Source organism: Convolutriloba macropyga, chromosome 10 (assembly GCF_964194025.1).
Source record: "Convolutriloba macropyga chromosome 10, txConMacr16.3, whole genome shotgun sequence".
NCBI lineage: Eukaryota > Metazoa > Xenacoelomorpha > Acoela > Convolutidae > Convolutriloba > Convolutriloba macropyga.
The window spans coordinates 30,476,894-30,501,874 of record NC_134477.1 but is presented as its reverse complement, the minus strand read 5'-3'; the positions used below and the strand labels follow the sequence as shown (position 1 = coordinate 30,501,874).

General features: G+C 35.6%; 1 protein-coding gene across 1 annotated transcript; it reads right to left on the bottom strand.

Annotated features, from left to right (window-relative positions):
* Positions 1-718: 718 nt before the first annotated feature.
* LOC142347865 (replication factor C subunit 4-like) lies at positions 719-21,995 on the bottom strand. Its single transcript, XM_075399006.1, has 4 exons — positions 21,784-21,995; positions 19,841-21,200; positions 13,348-14,597; positions 719-1,140 (listed from the first exon to the last, which is right to left on the bottom strand). Exons 3-4 carry the CDS (start codon positions 14,278-14,280, stop codon positions 961-963), a joined length of 1,113 nt encoding a protein of 370 aa, XP_075255121.1. The 5' UTR covers positions 14,281-14,597; positions 19,841-21,200; positions 21,784-21,995; the 3' UTR covers positions 719-960.
* Positions 21,996-24,981: the final 2,986 nt, after the last annotated feature.

Here is a 24,981-nt window from a genome sequence, read left to right as displayed (position 1 = left end):
ATTAAACTAAAATTTTGGAACAAAACACAGCAATACTGTAAAACAAAGCGTCACAAAACTATTACATCATCAAGGTTTGTAATGCTAAAGACCGTTAACACATTTTTCAATTCATAGATGAATACTCTCTCGATCACGCAAAACACAAAAAAGTCAATTAAGGGCGTTAAACCCACAACTATCAAGCAAAACGTCTGCATTAAAAGACCCAAACGACAACAGTAATCGCTTCAAACTTCGCTTCAGATTTAACTAAAACTTAATGCAAAAGTTCAACGTGAAGGACAATTTGTCAAAAACTCCGGAGAAAATTGTTGATTGTTTACAACAATGTTCTTTTTCACAAAAAAAACAATATTCTTCTGTCGCTTACCCATAAGAAAATAAACCCTCAAAGGTTGCTCTGTCAAATCTTTGAAGCTAAATTTTTTTCAACCTTGAGGTTACCAACCCAAAACTATGAGAAGTTTGATTTTAAGAAATAAACCTACCAATACTGAGACGTGAAATTTGATCAGTCTTCCGTTTCGTAATACAGACCCGCCTCAGTGTATGGTGAGGTACGCTTAATTTGATATTTTCAGTTTTGTTAAGTTTACATTTTGTTAATGTTCTGTGGCATAATGAAACAAACTTTCAAATGCGATTGAAAAAATCACGAAATTTCAGCAATGAATAATCCGGAATGGAAGTGCTATTACAGTGCTTGGGAAAAGAAGAAAGGAGGAATATTCATTTGAAATTAGCAACAACTTAACAAATTACACAAAAAATCAGTCAATAGAAACAAACATTAAAGACAAAATCAACACATCGCTGCAGATCTCGCAGAAAAAGTGACAATCCTACGACAGAAAAAAATCAAATACGCGTCAACTGGCAGTTCATAGTTCAAAAGTTTATCAATTAGTCCGTCGTAGAATATCAGTCACGTCCTTGCGATCGTTCAAATGCTTTTGTTTATTTGGACTGATGACTGACTTGTAACAAAGTGGTGGCCAAGTCCAGCAACTGCAAATATTCATTGGCTCCCTGATTCAACCGATGATCGACCACACCAATTCTATCGAAAATCTTGGCCTTCTCAATATCAGTGTAAAACGGGTCTGCCAGACACTTTTTAGCAATTTGCGCCACAACCTGAAATACAGAAACTAAGAAGCTACTGATCTAACAAAGAAATATTTTTACATATTAACTGTTATAATAATCCGAAGTTTTTATTATCCCAGGTAAAAACAAACAGGTCAAGAGAATCAAGTTTTGTAGAAAAATTAGCTGCAAAACAACTGTAACAATCTTCAAACGACCTTAAGAAAAGCTCTAGAGTTCATTTAGAGAACGCTAGAAATCATGCATAATCAAGAAACTTTTTACCCAATTCAGCTAAATATTAATTGCTAGCAAGGAGGCTCGGTAATGTGTGTTCACAAATGATGTTCCGAACCCGCTCATCCACACACATTTTCGGCTTCATTGTCTACCAAATGAGGAAGAAAGCAAAAACGTTCAGGAATTCAAATATCGTTCAAATAAATTGGTGTATGAATTAAAAGAAAGAAAGATTGAATTAAAATTTTAGAAACAACCAAAATTCAAATTTAGAAACATATAGAGGAAAACAAGAGGCTGGCAATTCAGCCTTAATCAAAATTCAGGAACGGGTTTGATGAAAGCATAGTAGGGAGAATGAAACTAAGTTGAGAATTTTAATAACAAAATTCAAATTAAAAGATGAGATGAAGAATATGTATGGTACGAACTGACATTAACAGGCCCCTTGCGGGGAATGTTTTCAAGTTTCTTTCAAGTTTAAAGCAGGTCATTGGTAAGGCTGATCACAAAGTGGAGGAGTAACTGGATCTGCATGGTATGAATTTGTTCAAGATATGACCCGGTTCCAGAACATTACAGTCTGTTTGATTACCCATCTCGAGGATGGAGGTTAGTTTGTGTATGATGTTCATTTTTTCTGCTCTGTGCTGCAGTCCATCTATAAGTTCTAAATGCTTTCTAAGTGATATGCATGCTGAACCCCATACTGGTATTGCATAACTGGTTGTGCTCAATACAAGTGGCGAGTACAATGAATTGATTGAATGCGTGTCGAAACCCATGTGTTTGAGTTTGGAGATGAGATTTGTTTCCGGAAGCTCAATTTGCTGTCAATAGTGACGCCTAGGAGTTTTAACTCGGTAACGTGGTTTATGTTGGCATTGGGGACTTGAGAAGTCGGCTGATTTCTCTGATTCAATGTTAAAACTTTTGTTTTCGAATCATTCATTGACAAACAATTCGATGAGCACCAAGTTTGTAGGTTCTCAAGTATCTTGCAGGTTGGATTATTATTTGTAGAACAAGTATAAACAAAGGTGCTATTATCAGCGTATTTGATTATTTCACAGCCTTCTACAGAGGGTTCCATGTCATAGGTCGCTGTATTGAAGAGCACAGGACCTAGCACGGTACCCCGGGGTACTCCCTGATTGACTGTTCTAATTTTCGATTGCATATCAGAGCATGCTGTAAACATTGAGCCCTTTCTCAGGAAGTCATCTATCCAACCTATAATATACGGGTTGGGTCTAGGATCAATTCGATGAAGCTTCGTTGAAACTATTATTGAGTGTGGAGCCCTATAGAAAGTTTTACTAAGATCAACAGCTACGTATTGGCCGGTAGTTTGTCCATCTAGAAGTAAAATTTTATTAATTAATGCCAGTAATGCAGTCGTAATTGAACAGTTGCGAAAGCCATGTTGATTTGAAGGAAGCCATATGTTGTAGTCATCAGCTAGGCAGCACTTTAGCATTAGACGTTCTGTAATGCCAGCGAGAATTGGGGTTATGGATATTGGTCTAAAATCTGCAGGTGATGATGCCTGGGATGCTTTTGGAATGGGTACAATTTTATCTAAATTGAAGCTTTCTGGAACACAGGAGAGCTTTAAGGAAGTATTTAACAGTTCCACTACTGTCTCAGCCAGAGAATGGGCATCTTTCCATACCCAATGTGGGGATGCCACCAGCACCAGTGGCCGTATTAGTGAGTTAACGCTGCATAAATTTGGTGTAGAGACAGTTGTGGCGGGTCAACGCCTGTACACTCAATCCCAACCTGCGTTGTGTAATGTTCGGTCGTCAATATTGATGCAAACATATTATTAAGTTCTTCAGGGTTGAGCGAACAGTTAGGGTCCTGTTTGCGACCAGTTTACTCATTTGTGACCAGTTGACTCATTTCACAAGCGAACGTTTCATTCTCACAAGCGAACGTTTCATTCTACAAGCGAACGTTTCATTCACAAGCGGACGTTTCATTCACAAGCGAACGTTTCATTCACAAGCGAACGTTTCATTCTTACTTTACAGTTGCTTCTACGTTTTAAATCGCTCGAATTGCTCTTTTAACCTCCGTGTTTTAAATTTCTTGCTCTTTACACGCGTTCTTATCTAATGATTTTTGCTTAGAATAGATACATTATTTCGCTTGCTTTTCCGAATTACAGCCTTATTGTTGGTATTCTTCCATCTGTACATAAACAAATTGTACATTTCTACCGCAATGCTATCCTTCCAATCCCCCGAGAAATGATCTAAATGCGAACTTCATCAAACCTATGTTGACCTTTCCAAAAAAGTTGAAGAAAAAGATGACCTTATAAAGAATTATGTTATACAATGCAGCACTTACATCAAAGAAAGGAGACAGTACGGTGATCAAGCAACATACAAAAAAGATCAGGAAGTACCACATACTTTGATTAACGAATACAAGGTGAGAAAGTTTCCAACTTTTAATATTCCAGAAAACACGGAGAATTTCTTACTTGGAAGTAGTTTGGTTAAGAATCTGGTCAATGATATCTCAAAACCGGAGGAAATTCTGCATTCAAGCATATAGAGATTCAACAACAAAAGAAAAGATAGCTGTTCCAGAAACACATTCCGAGATAGAACTCAAAACTGTTGTTTTGCAAGATGGAACCAATTAGATTTTAAAACAAAAACATCGTGATGTGAACAACCTTTTAAAGGAATACATTGAATTAGTTGAAGTAGTGTCTAACAAATTTAAACCCAAATTTCTAGTGCTAATGGAGATCCCACCAATCAAATCATAACTCGATTGGTAGTGAAAGAATATCTGCTTTCAACAAAAAACTTGAAATTTATGCAAACTCTGCTAATAATATGAATCTGAAATCATAACTCATTCACTAAATGATGATGAAACTACCCCACTACAACTATCTGTTTTGAGATATTTACATTTTAATTACCAGCAGGGAGGACCTTTTTAAAGAACGCAGTTTTAGGACACTTTCTTCTCACATCAAATAATGTAATTGCAAATACTCAATACAATCGCACTTTCAACCAATCATTCAATAGAAACAAATTTCAACCCTTTCAACGCAAACGATTAAATCAAACGTTTTACTGCACCAGAGGAAATAATCATTTTTAATTATTCGTATAGTAACGCGAGATGATGTATTACTTGTTTTATATTTCAATTTTGATGTCGAAGTTTAGGGAAGGCACTTCATGGAAATGGATATTCAGTCTCATTATGGAACTTATTTTATCTTCACGAACTGTGTCTGCAAGTGAATTTGTGTATGACAATTTTCACGAGGTGCCACTTAGTGTCATACAATGGAAGAGAACGCCTTTTATTTTAAATTCATTTTCATTTTCCCGAGTATTAAAAATTTGTTTTGTCTTAATAGTTAAGGCTTCTATCATGATTCAATGTGGAGATGTAAAACAAAACCCGGGGCCAGTCTGAAGTATGCTGAATGCCTTAAAACAGTATGCGCGTCTTTTAAGGATAATATAAAGGTTTTCGCGCTCAATTGTAGGAATATTGGTCAGAACTCCACCTTAGAGCGATGAATGGATATGGGAAAAAACACAATTTTTGGTTTTACAGAAACATGGCTCAAAATGAAAGACGATATCCGTTTTTCGGAACCACGCAGTGAAAATTTTCAATGTTTCAGAAAAGATAGGAATCTTTCATTACATGACAAATTAAGTGGAGATGGTCTGCTGCTCTATATACCTAGATCATTCAAACTTAAGAACGTACAGATTTTACCACAATCTCCGAATCTCGTTTCGAAAGCATCTGGGTAGAATGTGAGTTCAATAAAAAAAGTATTTGACAAACCTTTCGTACTGCCCGATCTAACACCTTTCTGAAAAGTTTCTGTCAGAACCGGCTCTAGGAACTGACTGTGCTGCAGCTGAAAACAAAGGAATATATTTGATGGGCGATTTCAATAGTGACTTCTTTCGGAAGAACTAAAAATGAAAAATAGATACGCTATTTATTCCGTACAAGTTGGTCTCATGTAACACCAAGATAGGGGCAAGACAGAGTATCAACAAGACTACACCGATTGATTATATCACATAAAACTTCAAAAAGTTAAAGAGAGCATCCTGAATAGTGATCGTTACGGAACAGTTGGTATATTAGAAGAAAAATTGATCATGAAACAAAAGCCAATAAAAAAACTATCTTCGACAAAAAGAACTATTTAAAAGAAAAATTTCAGGAATAAAATCGGAATTCCGATTGGAGTCTTTTCTGGATGTCACAAAAAGCTAACGAAATGATGTTCCAATTTTGCAATATAGTCGAGCAAAAAATGTGCATGCGCCATTGAAAACTTGTTTTTTGAGGAATGATAAACCGAAAATTTTCCTGGATAGAAATAAATTCCTATCTGGAAAAAATGTCAAATCAGAACATGATGCTTCCTTGTTAAAAGACTAAATTGCTTTGAACACAGAAAAAAGGCGCTGGAAACTCATACAAGAAGTTAGGAACAATGAAAAACAGTGAATTGTAATAGACACTCTGCGTAACAGCTTCGGTGGGCTTATTATGAAAGGAAAAGACATCGCAAACCTTTTGAACGTCAAGTTTCAGTTTTGGGAGAATATTTTAGTGAAAGAAAAATATTTGATAAAACATTGTTCTCAGTTGATACGGTAAATGCAAATCAGTTTGTTTTCAAATATGTTACTTGTAAAGAAGTCCATGATTTGATAAAACGATTGAAGGTGAACAAACCTTTGGGGTCCTTCAAAAATTCTCGCATGGGCGTTGAGAGATGCCCAATCGGTCCTTGCGGCGCCTCTCTGTTTTCTAATAAACGAGTTTATTTCTGAGTCTTCGTTTCCGACAGACCTCAAAAAAGCTTTCTTTGGTCTCATCTCTTTATAAAAAAGGTCCCACTAACTATCGTCCAATATCAGTAACCGGCGCATTGGCAAGTTATACGGAACCAAATTAATGACTATTAGCTCTCAAATTGCTGTCACCTAAACAATTTGGATAGTGTCAACATCAGATGCCATACTACAATGTACGGAAAATTAAAGAACCAAAATGGATAAAAAGAGGACAGTTTGTGGAGCATTCCCTGATCTCTCAAAAGCATTTGACCCAATCTCACACAAAAAACTAATAGAAAAACTAATGTTAAGGATTCGACGGAATATCTACACAATTGATTAGATCCTATTTGAAAGACAAACTCAAAAAGTAGTTTTCTCAGGTAATGAGTCTGACTGGATTTTATTTACCAGAGGAGTGCCGCAAGGTACAGTATTAGGACCATTATTGATCAATATTTCTGTGAATGATCTTCACAGAGCTTTTGATAACAATAGTTGAACGAATAACTGCTTTCAAAAAATTTGAAACTCATGCAAACTCTGCTAATAATATGAATCTGAAATCATAACCCATTCACTAAATGACGATGAAACTACCCCACTACAACTATCTGTTTTGAGATGATTTATATTTTAATTACCAGCAGGGAGGACCTTTTTAAAGAACGCAGTTTTAGGACACTTTCTCACATCAAACAATGTAATTGCAAATACTCAATACAATCGCACTTTCAACCAATCATTCAATAGAAACAAATTTCAACCCTTTCAACGCAAACGATTAAATCAAACGTTTTACTGCACCAGAGGAAATAATCATTTTTAATTATTCGTATAGTAACGCGAGATGATGTATTACTTGTTTTATATTTCAATTTTGAAAGAGATTCAGTCTCTTTATTGTACTTATTTTATTTTCACGAACTGTATCTGCAAGTGAATTGGTGTATGAAAATTTTCATGAGGTGCCACTTAATGTTAAACAATAGAAGAGAACGCCTTTTATTTTTCTTTCAATTTCTTTTACCCGTTCATTAAATATTTGTTTTGTCTTAATAGTTAAGGCTTCTGTCATGATTCAAAGTGGAGATGTACAACAAAACCCGGGGCCAGTCTGAAGTATGCTGAATGCCTTAAAACAGTATGCGCGTCTTTCAAGGATACGCGTTACCACAACCTCCGAATCTCGCTTCGAACGCTTCTGGGTAGAATGTGAGTTCATAAAAAAGTATTTGATAAATCTTTCGCACTGCCCGATCAAACACCTTACTGAAATGTTTGTCAGAACTGGCTCTAGGAATTGACTGTGCTGCAGCTGAGAACAAACGAACAATTTTGATGGGCGATCTCAATATTGACTTTTTTGGGAAGAACTAAAAACGAAAATTAGATACGCTATTTATTCCGTACAAGTTGGTCTCCTGTTACACCAAGATAGGGACAAGACAGAGTATCAACAAGACTACACTGATTGATTATATCATCACATAAAACTTCAAAAAAGTTTTGTTACAGAGAGCATCCTGAATAGTGACCGTTTCGGAACAGTTGATATATTAGAAGAAAAATTGATCAAGGAACAAAAGCAAATAAAAAAAACTTTCTTCGACAAAAAGAACTATTTTAAAGAAAAATTTCAGGAAAATATTCGGAATTCAGATTGCAGTCTTTTCTGGATGCCACAGAAAGCTAACGAAATGATGTCCTAATTTCGCATTACAATCGAGCAATAAATGTGCATGGGCCATTAAAAATTGTTTAGTGAGGAATGATAAACCTAAAATTTTCCTGGATAGAAAAAAAAATCCTATCTGGAAAAAACTTCAAATCAGAAAATGATGCTTTCTTGTTAAAAGACTAAATTGCTTTGAACATAGAAAAAAGTCGCTGGAAACTCATACAAGAAGGAACAACGAAAAACAATGAATTGTTATAGACACTCTGCGTAACAGCTTCGGTAGGCTTATTAGGAACGGAAAAGACATCACAAACCTTTTGAACGTCAAGTTTCAGTTTTGGGAGAATATTTTAGTGAAAGAAAAATATCTGATAAAACATTGTTCTCAGTTGATACATGAAATGCAAATCAGCTTGTTTTCAAAAATGTTACTTGTAAAGAAGTATTTTGTAAAACGGTTGAAGGTGAACCTTTGGGTCCTTCAAAGATTCTCGCATAGACGTTGAGAGATGCCCAATCGGTCCTTGCGGAGCCTCTCTGTTTTTCAATAAGCGAGTTTAGTTCTGAGTCTTCGTTTCCGACTAACCTCAAAAAAGCTGTGGTATCACCTCTTTATAAAAAAAGGTCCCATTAACTATCGTCCAATATCAGTAACCGGCGCATTGGCAAGTTATACGGAACCAAATTAATGACTATTTGCTCTCAAATAACTTGCTGTCACCTAAACAATTTGGATAGTGTCAACATCAGATGCCATACTACAATGTACGGAATATTAAAGAACCAAAATGGATAAAAAGAGGACAGTTTGTGGAGCATTCCCTGATCTCTCAAAAGCATTTGACTCAATCTCACACAAAATAATAATAGAAAAACTGAAATGTTAAGGATTCGACGGAATACCTACACAATTGATTAGATCTTATTTGAAAGACAAACTCAAAAAGTAGTTTTCTCAGGTAATGAGTCTGACTGGATTTTACTTACCAGAGGAGTGCCACAAGGTACAGTATTAGGACCATTATTGTTCAATATTTATGTGAATGATCTTCACAGAGCTATTGATAATGATAATTGTCAAGTAATCCAGTACGCCGATGACACTTTCCTCTATTCTTATCAAACTTATGAAAATATAGCCAGAAGTCATTTGGAGCAAAATATTGAAGAATTGTGTTACTTCCAATCACATCAATTAATGATGAACAATAAGAAGACAACATATATCGTATTTTCTCCATCAAAAAAGCACGAACTCCATCATATCTCAATGTTCACGGTGTGAACAGGAGAATCGTCGTCTGTAAGATATCTAGGAATAATATTGGACAAAAAATTAAAATTTAGAGAAGAGGTCAAAAAGAATAATACACAGAATGGCGTGCAGTATCAAAATCATGAAAGATATAAGAAGCTGTTTTCCTATAAAAACTAGAGTAGCACTATTGAACGCGCTTGTTTTGAGTCACGTTCAGTTCAATACTCATCTCTTATGCTCGCTGGTATCAGAAAAAATCTGTTGAAAACTTTAGAAAAACAACTTAATTGGGGAATAAAAATGTGTTTCAAAAAAAAGTATGATCGCTCGGCTGATTTAGAAAATGCAATAATCATGCCTGTTGAATTTCTCAAATATCGATTCATGGTATTTTTCTTGAACTATGTTAGGAAACATTTACCAGCTTTGAGCAACAGCAATGAATTGCAAACTTCCAGGTGCAACCAGAATGCGAGAACAGGAAAAATTTATCCGACTATGAAAAGTAATTCGGAATTCCTCGATAAATCATTGATGCTGCAGGCCATGAAATTGTACAATGAAGCTCCATAAGAACAAAGACAAAAACTCGATAAGGTAAAAAACATCAAAGGTTTTCTGAAAGAATTCTATTTCAAGGAATATTTGAAGGACCCAAATGCATTGGAATAGCGATTTGTTGAGGGACCTTTTCTAATTTTTCATTGTTTTAGTTTCTCAGTATCCAATATATTTTTCTTAATATTCCAAACGTTGTAAAATTTGTTTTTATTGTTTTTATGAATTTTAGGATTTGTTCATTGCCATTTGGTTAACACTTTTATGGTGTGTAACATTTTGGAATTAAATGTTTTCTTTTTTTACTAGTGACCATCACGACTTGGAATTCGGAGCGAACTCTTCCAGTGATTGAGTCATTTCTCTGCGTATTTCTGAATTGAGCTTTTTGACGTTGGTGCTACTTCGTGACTTGTTTTTCTGTCTCAGGAGATACTGTAGATAAGAGTAGGCTGGGTCTCTGCTGGATATTTTGACAGTTTTCACAGGGCAATGTGTGCCGAGGAGCTCGCGCAATAAACTGTTGAAGTTATTATACATTACTGAGGGGCCTGCATCTTTTCACGACATTCAAAACATTTCAAGGTTTCTAAGGCTACGCTGAATTGTAGACGCTTTGAGGTTTGTGTCCATCTAAAGGAATGGGTGGTCCTCGAACTCTTGGGTTTTTGACAGGTTTATAAAGTACTCTTTTGAGGTCGGACCTTAGATGCAAGTTGAGTGTCTCTGATGTATACAGATCAGGCTCGCTGGCAAATAATTTATCCAAAGTTTTACTTCTCGTGACCGCAGATGCTATTGGTTGCACATCACAATGGACTCAAAAACGCATTATCTTTGAAAATGTTGAAGTCACCGCCAATAAGGACAACTGCGTTGTTGAATCGGAGTGCTGCTTCTCTGTATTGAATCATCATCAGTCAAAAACTCTTTATTTGACACAGGGGGGTAATATACACCGATGTAAAAAACTTTATTATAAATAGGTGTTCCAATACGCAGTCCATGTTTTCAGGCAAGTCAGTATGGGTTGCCAAATAGAATATGACAGGCTGCTTTTGGCATACACACATACTGCTCCTGCTCGAGATTTATTCCTTATTTCTGAAATGCCGATCCTTTTGTAAGAGACAGTAACCACTTACTTTGAAAAACTCATCATTCAAATCTTGGTTAAACAGAGTTTCTTGGTTAAACACAGTAATAACGCAGATATTTGGATGCGTTCCACTCATATCCAGTACGAAATTACTCATTCCATCTTACTTTTTGATAGGCCTAGCACTTATCAGGAGGATGGTTGGAGCTCGACTCTAGTCAAAATTCCAATTTTTCGTTATTTAGATAGAGAGTTATGTTTTTGATTTTCAGAGATTCGCGAGGGTTTCCATCTTCGATGAGCTCTCTTCTCTTTTTGAGAAGTTTCTGTTCGTCGAGTCGTTTGGTTCTGGTGAGGTCAGGTCGTTTGGTTCTGGTACGCTGTTATTGCGTACGCCATTCATCCCCGGTCCTTTATTTCCCATTCATCCCGGAATATCTGCCTTTTTCAGGGCAATCATTTCTTCTTTAAACTCTGTCAGCTGTTTTGAGATAGCTTCAACTTGTTTTTCTATACAATCTTTGAATTTTTCTTGCTCTTTTGGTGGTGAAAGAATGCACGTTTCACACTTACAGAATAGGCCCTTGACCTTCCCCAATGATACAGCAGCAGTAGGTATATTCATCTTCACATAGGCCGCATGGAGAGTTTTCATTTTAAATTTTTCCTTTTACCGGGCATTCTTTTCAGTTGTTGAATGCTGTCAATTGTGTATAATTATGTCCTTCTTTATGTTGTGAGAGGTTTGAAAACCGTATCACGCAGATCAAGCAGATGCGGAGAAATCTCACGCCAAATGCTTCCACGCAGTAAGCAAATAAATATTTCTCGAAGATTTCATTCTTCCGCCGGAATCTAAAGTCCTTGGTAATTAGGGCTACCCAAAAACAATGCCCGGCAACTGAATACACAATAAAGGAAATCACACAAGCTGAAACGAAATTAAATAGCCTCCCACGAGCAAGTGGAGACTATTTACTAAGTTCATCGTAAAAATTGGGCTGAAAACAAAATTGCTTGCACCTAAAATAATTTCCTAGAAACAATGCCACAATTACATCCAGAACATTTTTGAAAAAAAATAAATGATACCGAAGTCAAACTAACGTCGAATAAAACCTAAACTTAACAAATTAAATCATACATCACAAGAAAAAACATGGGAACAACCCTTAATGAGAATCGGTAACAAGTGGGCAAAAACACGGCAAAGTTAAAACAACGTAATAAAATTAATAAAACCATTAGATTTCAATTGAAAATTTTAAATAGGATAATTTTCATTCATACCCCAATATGAAGATATTGAGACCTGTCATTATCCAGAATTTGTCGTACGTCTACAAAAACAAAAAATTCAGACAAAAGACGTCCATTAAAGTTTACAAGAAAACAGCGTTGAAGCCGTTAAAACCATAATCAATTCAGCAAAAAATAAGACAATCAACTGCGCTTTCTTTGAACACCAAAATGAGCCACGTGACCTCTAAATAATGGGGCCAGGTTAAACGTAGTGAAAAAAAGAACAAAGAAAATTTTTTTAAAAAACGTTTGCTTTTGTTGAAAACAAACACTTTCAATTAACAAAAAATTTAAAATATCAACTGAATCCTTTTTTTAAAATTAAGGTTAATTCACACCTTAATATAATTGCAGTGGAACCTGTCATTATCCAGAATGTGTCGTACGTCTACAAAAAAACATAACCGACTAAACGTTGGAAGAATTGCTCTTCAACGACTAGTGGGAGTTTTAATTAATTGCAGCCTGCTTCAGTCGGGGGGGGGGGGGAAGGAGGGAGGTGCAAGGCGAAATGGGACTCAGAAGTTCAATAGTGCGCTTCGAATAACCGCATTAGAGGTGAATATATACCACTATTAAGATTCAAAGTAAAAAATGGCGCCAGTTTCGGCGCACTTTTCATTTGATTTTGAGTATTAAATTGCCGCCAATTGAGTTAAGCTGCTTGAAATTGTGATTGAGTGGCATTTTTAGATCACGCGAAACGCAATAAGTCAGGGGCGTAAAAGTCACTCGAAAAGTCAAAACCATCAAGCAAAAATTTTGGATAAAAAAGACACACGTTTACAATAATTGCTATGAACTTCGCTCAAGAGCAATTAACAAGAACTCCATAAAAATTTGCACGCAAACGGTGTCCGAGCCGGTAAAACCCTGATCTCTTCCTTAAAAATAATACCGCTGGCACCTTCATTGAATACCAAAATTGTCGCATCTGACCTCTGAACAATGACATTAGGTAACAAGTAGACAAAAAGAACCAAGAGGGCAAACTTAAAAAAAACGTGTTTTTTTTTAAAAAACAAATACTTTTATTTAATGAAAACCAATAGATGTCAATTGAAATTTTTAAATAGGTTAAGGTTAATTCATACCTTAATTTGTAAATAACTGTTCAGCTGTCATTTAACTTATGAGCGTGACTCCTCGTTTTTGTCCCTTTTGGAATAAAAACCATAGAAAAATGCAAAGGAAAAAGTAATGACCGCTTAATAATAAACTTATCATCAAAAAGGTTCAATAAAATCTAAGTTACCTGATTGGCTGGAAATCCGTCCAAAATTACGTCATTCACAATCGTCTGCAATTGTGTAATTTTCGACTGCTTCGTGGCCGAAATGAAGTTGTCAATTACTTCATCCGGAACCACACCTGCTAATTCAGAAATAGTCTCAACAGTAATTTCATCCGCAAAACGTGAAGCACTTTGAAGCAATGTGATCGACTTTCGCAAGTCACCTTCGATAACTCGAATGATCTCTTTATAAACTTCAGGTCCAGCAACCTTAATATGCTTCTCATTTTCGGCTATTTGCTGCAAACGTTTAATCATAACATCTTCTGGCAAGCTTTCGAATCTGAATTTCATACAACGAGACGTTATTGGGTCAATAATTCGGCTGACGTAGTTACAAATCAAACAGAACCGAGTATTTTTGCATTGCTTCTCCATTGTTCTCCTCAAAGCTGATTGCGCAGCTGTCGTCATCGAATCTGCTTCGTCAAGAATCACAAGCTTGAAAGCTGGCGCGTATTTTCCATCGCTTCTTAAAGTAGATGAACAAGCTAGCTGTGAGAAGGTTTTCACCTTTTCACGGACGACTTGAATCCCGCGCTCGTCAGAAGCGTTCAGTTCCAGAACCCTTTCTTTGTACAAACTCCCGAACAATTGCCTGGCAACGGCTAGGATTGCGGACGTTTTTCCAGTTCCCGGTTTTCCATAAAACAGTAAATTTGGGAAACCAGCAGGGTTTTGGATCAAGTTTTTCAGAACTTTCACAGCTTCCTCTTGGTGCGCTATATCATCAATGGTTTTAGGTCGATATTTCTCAACCCACGGTTTTTCAGTAGCCGAAGTTGAGCTTTGATTTGAGCTCTTGGAGAACAGAGTTTTGCTAGCTGCTGCATCTCCCTCCGCAGATGCAATCTTGTCACGATTTGTCTGGTAGCCAGTCAAAAATCCCTGCATTTTAAATAATTCTGAAAAAGTATATTTATTATATCTTGACCACGAAAATCAAGAGAAGCAAATAGCCACGGACAAGGAATTTTTACTAAAGCAAAATATTTCATTTAGCAAAGCATTGAATGAACAGCTTGTGAAAAAATACGCGTTGTTATAGATTGAACTATTCCCAAAATCCAAAAACATATGTAAAAATATCAATATTTAGAAGACGTTAGAGAAGTTATGAGCTCCACTGATAAAAAGCTAATGAACTTATAAGCAGCTGCCAAGAAGACCAACCCCGCACCAAGATAGCTTCTCCGTGAAAGGGATGATGGCTAAAAAAACAACAAAATATAACCAACTAACGTCGGGCCAATTGCTCTCAAACGACCTGCGAGCGGTTGGCTTCGCCAGTCGTCAGCTGGGGCTTAGGGATGCTAGTATCAGAGGGCAGGGCGCGCGCAGAGTAGCTCAAGTGGTGCGCGGGGGTCAAGGAGGGGGGGGGGAGGGAGGGAGGGGAGGATGAGGAGGGGTTAGGAGGGCTGCACAAGAGGGGATCCAAATGAGGCGAAGGAGGGTGGGCGGGGGTCGTGTGAGTCGGGGGTCACACTTCGAAGATTAGGCCGCCCTTCTGAATTTGTCTCCTCAAAATATTTTTTGGCGAATCGCATACTTAGAGACTAGTAATGCATAAGGCTCCAAGAGAGCTGCTCAGTCACTAAATGCTCTCCGGGCTTCACCTGTTTATCCCCTCTTCGAGGAGAAACAAAAAAAACGTCAGACGAAAAATCGGTCAAGCGAAAAATCGCATTAAATCGGTCAAGACCACGGGACAATATAATTGCTACAAACTTCGCTTGAAAGCAATTAATCATTTATAATCAGCTAGATCACGTCGTCTCTCATGTACTTTATCCATTGACCATTGCGTCTCGAACTGAGCTCATTTAAGAGTCCGCGATCATTTTTGCTTGAACGACAAAATACGGAGCTCCTTTCAGAACCGTTGTTACTTTTTCTTCTTCATGCTTCAACATACTGCTCTCCTTTAGCAAGGGCTTCTCTACCAAATCCGTTCCTCTAATGAACTAGATTTATCAACTTGATTTACTGTATCGTATTGATGTTTGGACATATGAGATGCACCTCGAACAAATTAACTTCTGAGTTCAGGAATAAGTTTCTAAACCCACATCAATGGTGATGAAGTTCGCAATGACCCCCCGTAGCACATGATCAACCAAAAAAAATGAATGAATGATTAACGGATGAAACTGCAGTGACCCAATGATAACTACTGCTGTTAATTTTGTACGGCGTTTTTCCTTAGCTTTTACTAAAGCGGGTACGGAAAAAACGTTCTAATTGCTGCTAAGTTGAATTCTAAGTTATTTATTGGTGCTATATGTCAAAAAACGGTCTTGCCAGAAATTTTGTGTTCCAGTAGTAAACAATTAGAGGACCTCAGAGCAAGCCTCCGTCATTAACAGCATGTGCCCCCTAATAGCATTCGTATCCCTTATGATTTGGAATAAACAGACTTTGAAATAAATGCACAAAGCCATCAAATGGCCAGAAAAATCTATGGAATCGCAAACCTTCAGTCTGAAAACACCAATGAAAAACAAAACCAAAAAATCAACCTCAAAACCAACAAAATAAGTTTAAATAGCAGACCGTTACATCACAAATTAATTTAGAACAATTGACGAACTAAATAAAACAACTTCAAACTAGAGTGAGGTTTCCTCAGTTGACTGTCATTAGCCAAATTAAAACAAGAAGGCTCGCTTGTTCAGTGCGTGGCACAGAATGTTCCCACATTCGCTTTCGAAAGCATAGCATATATCATTATATCAAAATGACATTTAGAAACAACAATTGTTTTATCAAGCTGTTAGAAAAAAGCTGAGTTATTTAGCTGAAGTTTGAAACAAACAACAGGGAGAAAAACTTGAGTTTTCAGAGGAACCAAAAAACCTGCGTAACATTCAATTACGAAATAAGCAGTTGCACTATAAATTATGATGAATATTATCAAAAGTGTTTTCCTAACACGTGTTGAAACAACACGGACCCCTTAAGTCTGAAATTTTTTGCACTATTGACAATTTTGATTGCTCTTAATCAGTCTTTTTCATTAACTCTTCGCAAAATTAACTCTTTTGCAGTTTTTAACAGTTCAAAAGTCAAATCGATTACTTTTGATTACAAGTTAAATGTTTGTGATACTCGCCACTTTCTCAGCAAAAACGGTTTAGTCCAAAACACTAGTAACAGTGGCTGCAGAAGTTAAAATAATTTTGATAAAACAATGTTTTCACGCTCTATCTAGATAATCAAAAACGAACCCAAATATCATTAGGGAAACAGCGGTTCCACAAGTGTAATCCCAGAAACGCTTCTCGTTCCAAGCTTCTTGTAGCCGCATCACTTTGCTTCAGAACTGCAAAATACTGGAAAGTGAAACCATTTTTAATGTCATAATTATTTCGATTATCTGGGTTATATTATCAGCGGCAAAAAAGCAGGTGAAACGAATAGTTCTATTTGAGAAAGTCATACAAAAACCCGGAGAAAACCTGGAATACAATTCAAGCAAAGGAAAACAAAAATGCCATTCTGACTAACTGATTGATTTAATGAGTACTGACGAGTTCAGTTAACCACAAAGCAAATGAGGTTACCCAACTGAGAAGAAGTTTAAATACACATTGGTGGTATAACTGTATCAAAAACCACGCTAATACACAGACTGACCTAAGAACCTTAGTGAAGAACCCACACAACATGATAAAATTGTTACAACAAAATTTCATGAGAGCTGAAGAGCGGGCAAAACATATCGAAGTTGATTTGCCTTTTCAAAACAGATGGCGTCTCAATTGCTCCAAAAATGCTATCTCTGATAGCTTTCAAAAAAAATAGAGCATTAAAATTGCATATCAGACTAAATTTTACGAAGTACCAGTATTAAAATGCGATTTGAATAATAAACAGCTCAGCTTTCTTCTTCACATCTTGAGAGATGTTTTTCTATGCATATTAATAAGAAAATTTTCGTAGCTTATGCATATAATTTTTTTGAGGTACTTGATGAAACGGTTTTAGTTTTAGGCTGTTGTTTTAATTTAACAATCCGAGAACAAATATTATTAGAATATGAGAATCAAATCTAAAAATTTCAAACTCAAAAAAATTGATAGAAACATAAGCTACGGACAAGAAGGGTAAAAAGAAAGACGATATACCTTACGAGAGAATTTCAGAGCTTCTGACAGAAAGACGAAACGTTCATCAATAATAAATGAAAAATTTTTTTAAAAATGTAAAATGTGTTTCCTGGAAAAACGATTCTTGCGATCTTGAAACAAATAAACATAAAATTCAGTTTCTTTCATTCGACAATTGTCTAATTGGCTTATAGCATTTATGTATTCTTGTATTCCCTGCTGATACCCAACATGCATGTTTAAGCACTTTCATATCTCTAACTATACATGTAGCGGAAATTTTATCCCAATTTTTGTCAATTTATCGATAAAAAGCCAATGACCTTGATATATGCTATTTTTCCTCGCAGTAAAATTGTTCCAAAATTCAAAATTTTAATTTGACCTGACAATGAGTTTAATCACTTGCAATCATACACGGGTGTTCTTGCTGTCTTACACTTGCAGTCTTACACGTTGCAACCTTGAAGTGCTCTAAATCCTCAAGGACAGTAGTCAGACCCCCAAATGTAGGTTGTTTTCAAAGTTAGATTAACCTGCACTCGTTTAGGTATATCCACAGGTTCACATCTGTCGTGAGTTTTTTGACAAGGAAAATGCCAAATTTCCATCCTTAGATGAGTTTTTTTATTTAGACCTTTAGCTCGAAATTAATCCCACTTGAACTTTTTTATTGTTTAAAGTCTCAGTTTTCAGAGCAGTATAAAATCGCATGTGACCGCAGCAAAAAACCAAAAACGCAAAAAAACCGCAACAAGGTCACACCTCAACCTTATGAACTTGATCGTTATGTAAATATTGCCTAAAAAACTTGAAATCATCAAATAAGTATTTGGATAGGTATTAAGATACAATATTCATCATATAATCAACGCATAGGCAATTCATATTAAAATAAAATAATTTTTTACTCTTTTGCATGCTTATGACATCAACAATGTTTTCCTTAACTCTGCTTTAGCAGTTTCAACTGTAATTAATTTGTCTGAATTATTACAAATGGCTATTCATACAGTTAGACATCATTGTTGTTTATGTAAATAGAATATACTTAGCTATAACGCAATTGCATTGATAATTTCTGTTCATTATTATTGATTCTGATTTTTTGTAATGGAACTACTAGCATGTGAAACAATTTTCATTATTATGTAAGTAGTCCATCATCATGTAAAATGGGATCGTCCACAGATTCCTCCCTGTCTAGTAAATGTTTGTTACATAATCTTATTGAAATGTCATACGCCTTTTATTAATCACCAGAATTGATTTTTTCACGATTGAAGTCAGTTGTACGACTTTTGATATAAGAAACTGAAAAACTCAAAAATTGATTGTTCAAATACCAAATAAAATTACAGTAAACTCAAGATTCGGAAGTTTTGTATTAAACCAACCGGCGTAAAGCAAATTTCAGTTTTTCACTCTTATTATCCGTAAAAACGAACTTATAATGATTCTGAAAAATAGAGAAGAACAATTGAAGTCCGAGATATGTTTTTTAAAATTAGAACTCCAGAAAGCTGTCAACAATATGGAAAACAGAGCCAAATAGAGAGAAAATATGTTAGAACTACTTTTAAAAAGTGAAATAATCTGTTTTGAAAAACTGTCGCTTCGCAGGAGGAAATCTTCATCAGCATAAAAAATTCGAAAGAGGAAAAAATACCTCTTTTCAATGCGAATTGTTATCATTAATTATAATCAGGCAGGCCGCCAAAAAGTACTATTGAGAACTGGAATTAAATAATATGGACAATGCTTCAAAACACAAGAAATTTTAAAAGGTGAAAAAGCGTGCAAATTAGACTTCCAAAAGCGTGCAAATTAATCTCCCCGACAACAGTGCCCCGACAGTCAACATTAAAAGACGGACGTCAACGTTTGATATCAAAGTCAATACTCGACCACATGAGTGAATGTTCGAAAGCAATTAACCAGAATTTCAGGTCCTGAGCAAAAAGCTCCAGCTCCGGAAAATTGAGAAAACCAACACGCGTCTCTAATTCATAACAAACGAAGAGACGGTCAGTAATAGCTCGCTTAGCGAGCTATGAAAGAATAAATTAAAAAAATTATAGGTATAAAAATATTCATGGTTTTATTCTATTAGTATTTCGATTTCTCTTTTCGATCTTGACTGAATTTTTTTGATGCCGTTGTTCTTTAAACACGGATTACTCTGAAAGAGAGAAATAAATTTGCTTAGAGAAGAGTGACAATTGGCCGTCTATTTGACACTGTTGTCCATACGCAATCTCTCTAACAGATAAATTTTCCGTTTTTAAAGGAGAGAACGCTCGCGGTACGCCTGGAGTAAAAATGATTTAAAGCAAAGAACTCACGATAGAAATTGACATCACGAAACGCAAGACACAAATCGATTGTAAAACTCGTGTTTTTTACCTCACAAGGAAACAAAATTCATTGTAAAATTTTTCCTTTACGTCTCTGGCAGTAAGGACACAATCACGCCATACTGTTAAATTCGTGTTCCCAATTCATCTGTGAAAAAGGTACACTTCGGTTTGAGAGTCCAGCGTGTTGCTTGCGAAACATCCACTCAAAGTTGCTGTCCATATATAACATGAAATCAACATCCGAGGCATTTAAAGTATCCCGAAGTACAATGTAATATTGGTTGAACAAAAAAGCCTTTAAATTCTCCAAAGAGTCCAGAAATTCTTTATTGCTAACAATCCACGTCGATAAAGACTTTCGCAGTTCTTCAGGTCTTTCGGAAGATAAAAGAATCACAGAGAACAGCTGCAAACTGCTTTGTCTTTTCAATACGTCCAGACAAAACGCTAAAAACTGATCACTTTGAATATTTGACATCGTAATCGCTATCGATATACTCCTCAAAATCCGCTTAGAATCAAGGATAAATTCGGCAAATTTGTCAGAAAAAAGGGTGCAGTCAACCTTAAGATTATTGATAGAGCAGTTGTTTGAAAAGCATTGTAAATAGTATGCCGAAATATTTAGATTAACACAATGAGACGGAAGCTTGCCCCAAATATCGCGTTCTGTTGAAAAGTTCTTATATATTGAATCAAAACAGAATGTCTCCAAGTTTGGAAATATTTGCGCAATAATTTTTGGCAAATCACTTTGCGAAAAAGCAGAGCAATCGAACAATATCAGCTCCCTCAAAAACAGGAAAACTATTTGCTCCCTCGCCGAGGTCGACACACTGTAGTGAAGTCTCGTAGAATATAACCTCGAGAGAAATTTCAAACATCTCAAGTCCTCCAGATCAATGTCAATCCTCGAAAAGAGATACAAATTAGTCAAGTTGGTAAAATAACTAATCTTTTCCCTTGCAGACATCGTGTCAAGCAAATGCGGTGGGCAGTACAATTCCAACGTCTTACACGACTCGAGACTCCGGCTACTTTGCCAATTAGAATCTTTCAATGCGACATGTTCGTTCAGTTCCAAAGAATACATTTCAATGCGGACGTCTACGTCTTTGCGAAAGATGGCAAAACTGTCGAACAGATCAAAAACAGCAACCACTGTCCACAAATAGCAATTTTCACCACACACAAACTTTACTACTTTGACATCCAAATTGTAACGCGCACATATTCTCTTGAGAGATAATTCCCATGTTTCACGGTCAAAATTTTCTATCAAATCGTTAACTGCGATTGATAAATGAGAGACTTTCCAGTTTGATTCCATTGCACTATCGGTCAGCTGCAGTCGAAAGTTCTCAACACTAAGTTACTAATTTACCGAAGTACAGAAGAAGTTCATGAACCTGTGGTCACCGTACTTGCGCTCCAATATTTTGTAAAGCTCATATTTTTCAAAGTCACTCGAATTACTTCGACGGTCAAGCAACCAAATAATTTGGTTCTTATCAAATAGCATCAAAATCACATAAGCTTCTCAAGCTTATCAAATACGGAATTTGTTGTACCATATTATAAAGTGCTGATTTCTATATTATTATTTTGTTTTACCTCTAGTATCTTAAGAGTAAAATGCGGGTTCAAAGCCTGATTTTCAACTAACTGTTTTTTACTCTTTCCAACTCTTTTAATAAAATTCAATCAGGAGGAATACAACATTAAGGGGTTTCATCCAACAGAATAACAGCATTATTTTTATCATTCAAATATTCCTTCCAATCATGGGAGGAATGAAATTCCTCATATACCACAATGTTATACGCAGACTCAAAAGAGTAAATAGTGTATCTAATTCAGATAGCAGCACAAGTATTTAAAAAGTATATTGCCAAACAATCTTAAGAGTTGAGAAATTTCTTTGGTGCCCGGAAAATCGATATGTAAAGGAAAATTTAACGGAAAAGAGCTAATCAGGTCGTGCACAGCAGAACAGGTGTCACGAAAAGCTACCAGATTCTTCATATTAACTCTGAAAGCTGCTTGAGATTGTAGTTCGAGCCAATCAGGGATCAGATAGCAGCAAATTCTTTCCAGAATTTCAGCAGGCAAATCAGTGATCGTTTTCATTCTTTAGTCAAAATCTGAAACGAAAGGTAAAAAAGAACTAGACAACCTAGGATCTATAATGACAATTGCACAATTCTCAAGAAGTGCAAAGAAAAAAAAGTTAGAGGGAAAAATCGAAACACTCAACTTCCACCCGTCTTGCCTAATTGAAACAATCTCATCAAACTATTTAAGACAAAATTTCTTCAGAAATTCAAAAGAGGTAGCACCATTGTGTGTTCGGATTTTTCTTCTAATCAAATTACGAAATCTTTAACTTGTCTTAGATTAAAGATCTCGAAACCCTAAAGTATAGTGACAGTTTTCAAAGTCACAGTAAAATGTTTTTTGTTCTGTTGAAATTTATGTTTGGGGCTCGTAAATAATTTCGCGGTCTTGAATTTAATATTTCCAGAAGAGCATGATCTTCAAAACAAAAATTCTCATCAAAAATTATAATTTTCTGTGATCCTTGCCATTTTTTTGTTAAACCAACAGTTTCGTGCAATTCTCGTTCAAACAAAGCCAACTCAATTAAAAGATTGGCAACATTCATTAATTAAAATAATTTCTGTCATTTTAATATTTCAAATACCGAAGAGTTAACATTCTGGGGAATGATTTTAATTGTTACACTGTATATCCCTGCTCGAGACAGAAAAGTCAGAAATTCTAATGTACGCTTTTTTTCCTTGGTACCGTTTTAGAAAATATTAAATATTGATTTCACGTGTTATGGTTTACCATTTTTATTTTTTGCCTTTTCACTTTCACAACATTACTTGAAGAATCGAAACGCCAACTCGAGGAGTCCTTTGCAAGAATTTTTGAATTTTTAGACCTTTTAGCGTGATTTGTAGCTCGGATTAACTATTTAACAATTTTCTTCACTTTGTATGTTAAAATGCTCTCCACTAACAAAGATTTCTACTAATGATTTCCAATTAATTTTTCAAGGAGCACCCAATAGCCTGGAATAAAATCAAGGTTAAAAAGTTTGTAAATTTGAGTATTTATTCTATCAACTGGACTAAATATAGGGTTAGAAGTAATGGCTTTAAATTTCAAATTGTTTTTTTTTAAATGAGTCAATGTACTTCTTCAGCAGTTCGATTGACTTTTCTCTAAATTTTTAAGAAAAACATACAATTTTAGAAACTCGTGGCTTCTCAAAAAAGAAAAAGACAAAAACCCATATATAAATATACACTGCAGGAGTCCTCAGATGATACCACTTCCACCTTTCTCTGACAGAAATTTAGGGTGGCCAGGCTTATTTAGAGTTTCTTCCCTCAATGCATGCGGTCAGAATATTAAAACAAACATCTAAATACCTCATAAGTCAGCAAGGTTTTAAAAAACTTGAAAGTCCTATTTCAATTAAAATAAATATTGAAATTTTTTCTATCACTGTGACAACTTATTCATAAGTTTTCAAAGCTGAATAACTTGAGAGCTACATGAAATTTAAGCACAGGGGCTCTTTTTATCAGATGAGTGATTAAAATTTCTTTTTAACGAGTTTTTCTATCCAATTTTTGATGTACATTAAACTTTGGACAAAAACTTCTCAACAAATCTAACAATCCAGCCTTTCCAAATGATAATGTGGAAGATATCTGATCTTAATGATCAGACCATCTCTCCTAATGATCAGAATCATTTTAAACAACGGCTTAGTAAATGAGCCACTAAAGTACCACTTGTCAAACTAAAAAAACAACTGGCAGATAGTGAGAAAATAGCCGAATAAGCTTTGTATATCTGCAGTCTCAAAAATATAGTAAGTCAGACAGACCAAAAAACGATTGATACTGAGATGTTATATTTTGATTAGGAATCTTTTTTCAGTGACAAATACTCACTTGATCTCATCTCTCTGAATTAGAGCAAAGAAAGGTCACTTGCAGAGTGAAGAACTCAGTTTTGAGAATGAGATAAGTCACGTGGGAATTTAAAACTTCATCATGCGAATGATTAAAAAACTAGCTTCACTAAGAGTGAAAAAAATATGCCATGCACACACTTCAGCTGAAATTGCATGAATGACTGATCACAAAGCAGATTTGAAGTGATTGTGACGCCATATGTTCGTAACAAAAATGTTGAGGACGAAATAAGAACAAAATATAGTACGACAAGTCCTGAATTGCAATCCAAAGAATTGACAAAACTTAAAACTACTATCTGACCAGCAGATCAAATGACCACTACGAATCAAAAAGATAAACACGGTTTCACAAATTTAGAGAAAAAACAATAACGTCATTCCAAATGTAAATACTTTCAATAAAATCGTGTTGAATACTATGTTTTTCAATTAATTTGTGGCAAGGCAAAGAAAAGGAAACGGAACCAAATTAAAACTTGCTGGATACATAGGCATGCATCATAAGGCAGAAGCATGTGAAAACAGAAAGAAGAAACGAAGTTCAGTACAAAAAGCACCTTAAAGACTACTAAAGTCAGCTGAGGGATCTTTTTGCACTTTAATGCCCGACAAGCCTTGCATGTTAATCCTATTTCGAAAGCTGAAAGTCATCAGAAAAATTCGTCAATACATCAAAAAAGACTGGACACCAATACAATTCAAATCTTTGGATTGTAAAACACAGAGATAAGCCAGCTATCATCTTGCGGCTGTTAAAAACAGATTTCCACACAGGTGAGTCGGGGTTGAGTATAGTATGGGGAGGGAGGGGTCTCAAAATTTTAAAAAAAAGAACCGCAATTCACACTATGAAATCGACTCTGCGAAACAGTTTTGGTGAATCGCATACTTAGAGACTAGCAATGCATAGAAGGGGCAATTGATAAAAACGATGAAAAACAAAAAACAAACACATAAATCATTTCACTAGATCAAAACGTTGCAAGAACGTTACTCAGCTTTTTCTTCGCTGTTCTTTTAAAGGAAATACAGAACACAAAACAATTAAAAATTAAAACAGCTCAACAATTTAGCTCGGCTCAGTACTGCAGTGTAATTTTAGCAATTATGTTCGTGATCTGAATTG

Bases quoted from the DNA above. Each gene is read 5' to 3' on its own strand.
- LOC142347865 (XM_075399006.1), bottom strand. From the start codon at position 14,280: ATGCAGGGATTTTTGACTGGCTACCAGACAAATCGTGACAAGATTGCA. The intron at 1,141-13,347 runs GTAACTTAGATT...TCTGTATTTCAG, and splicing joins ACGGATTTCCAGCCAATCAG to GTTGTGGCGCAAATTGCTAA.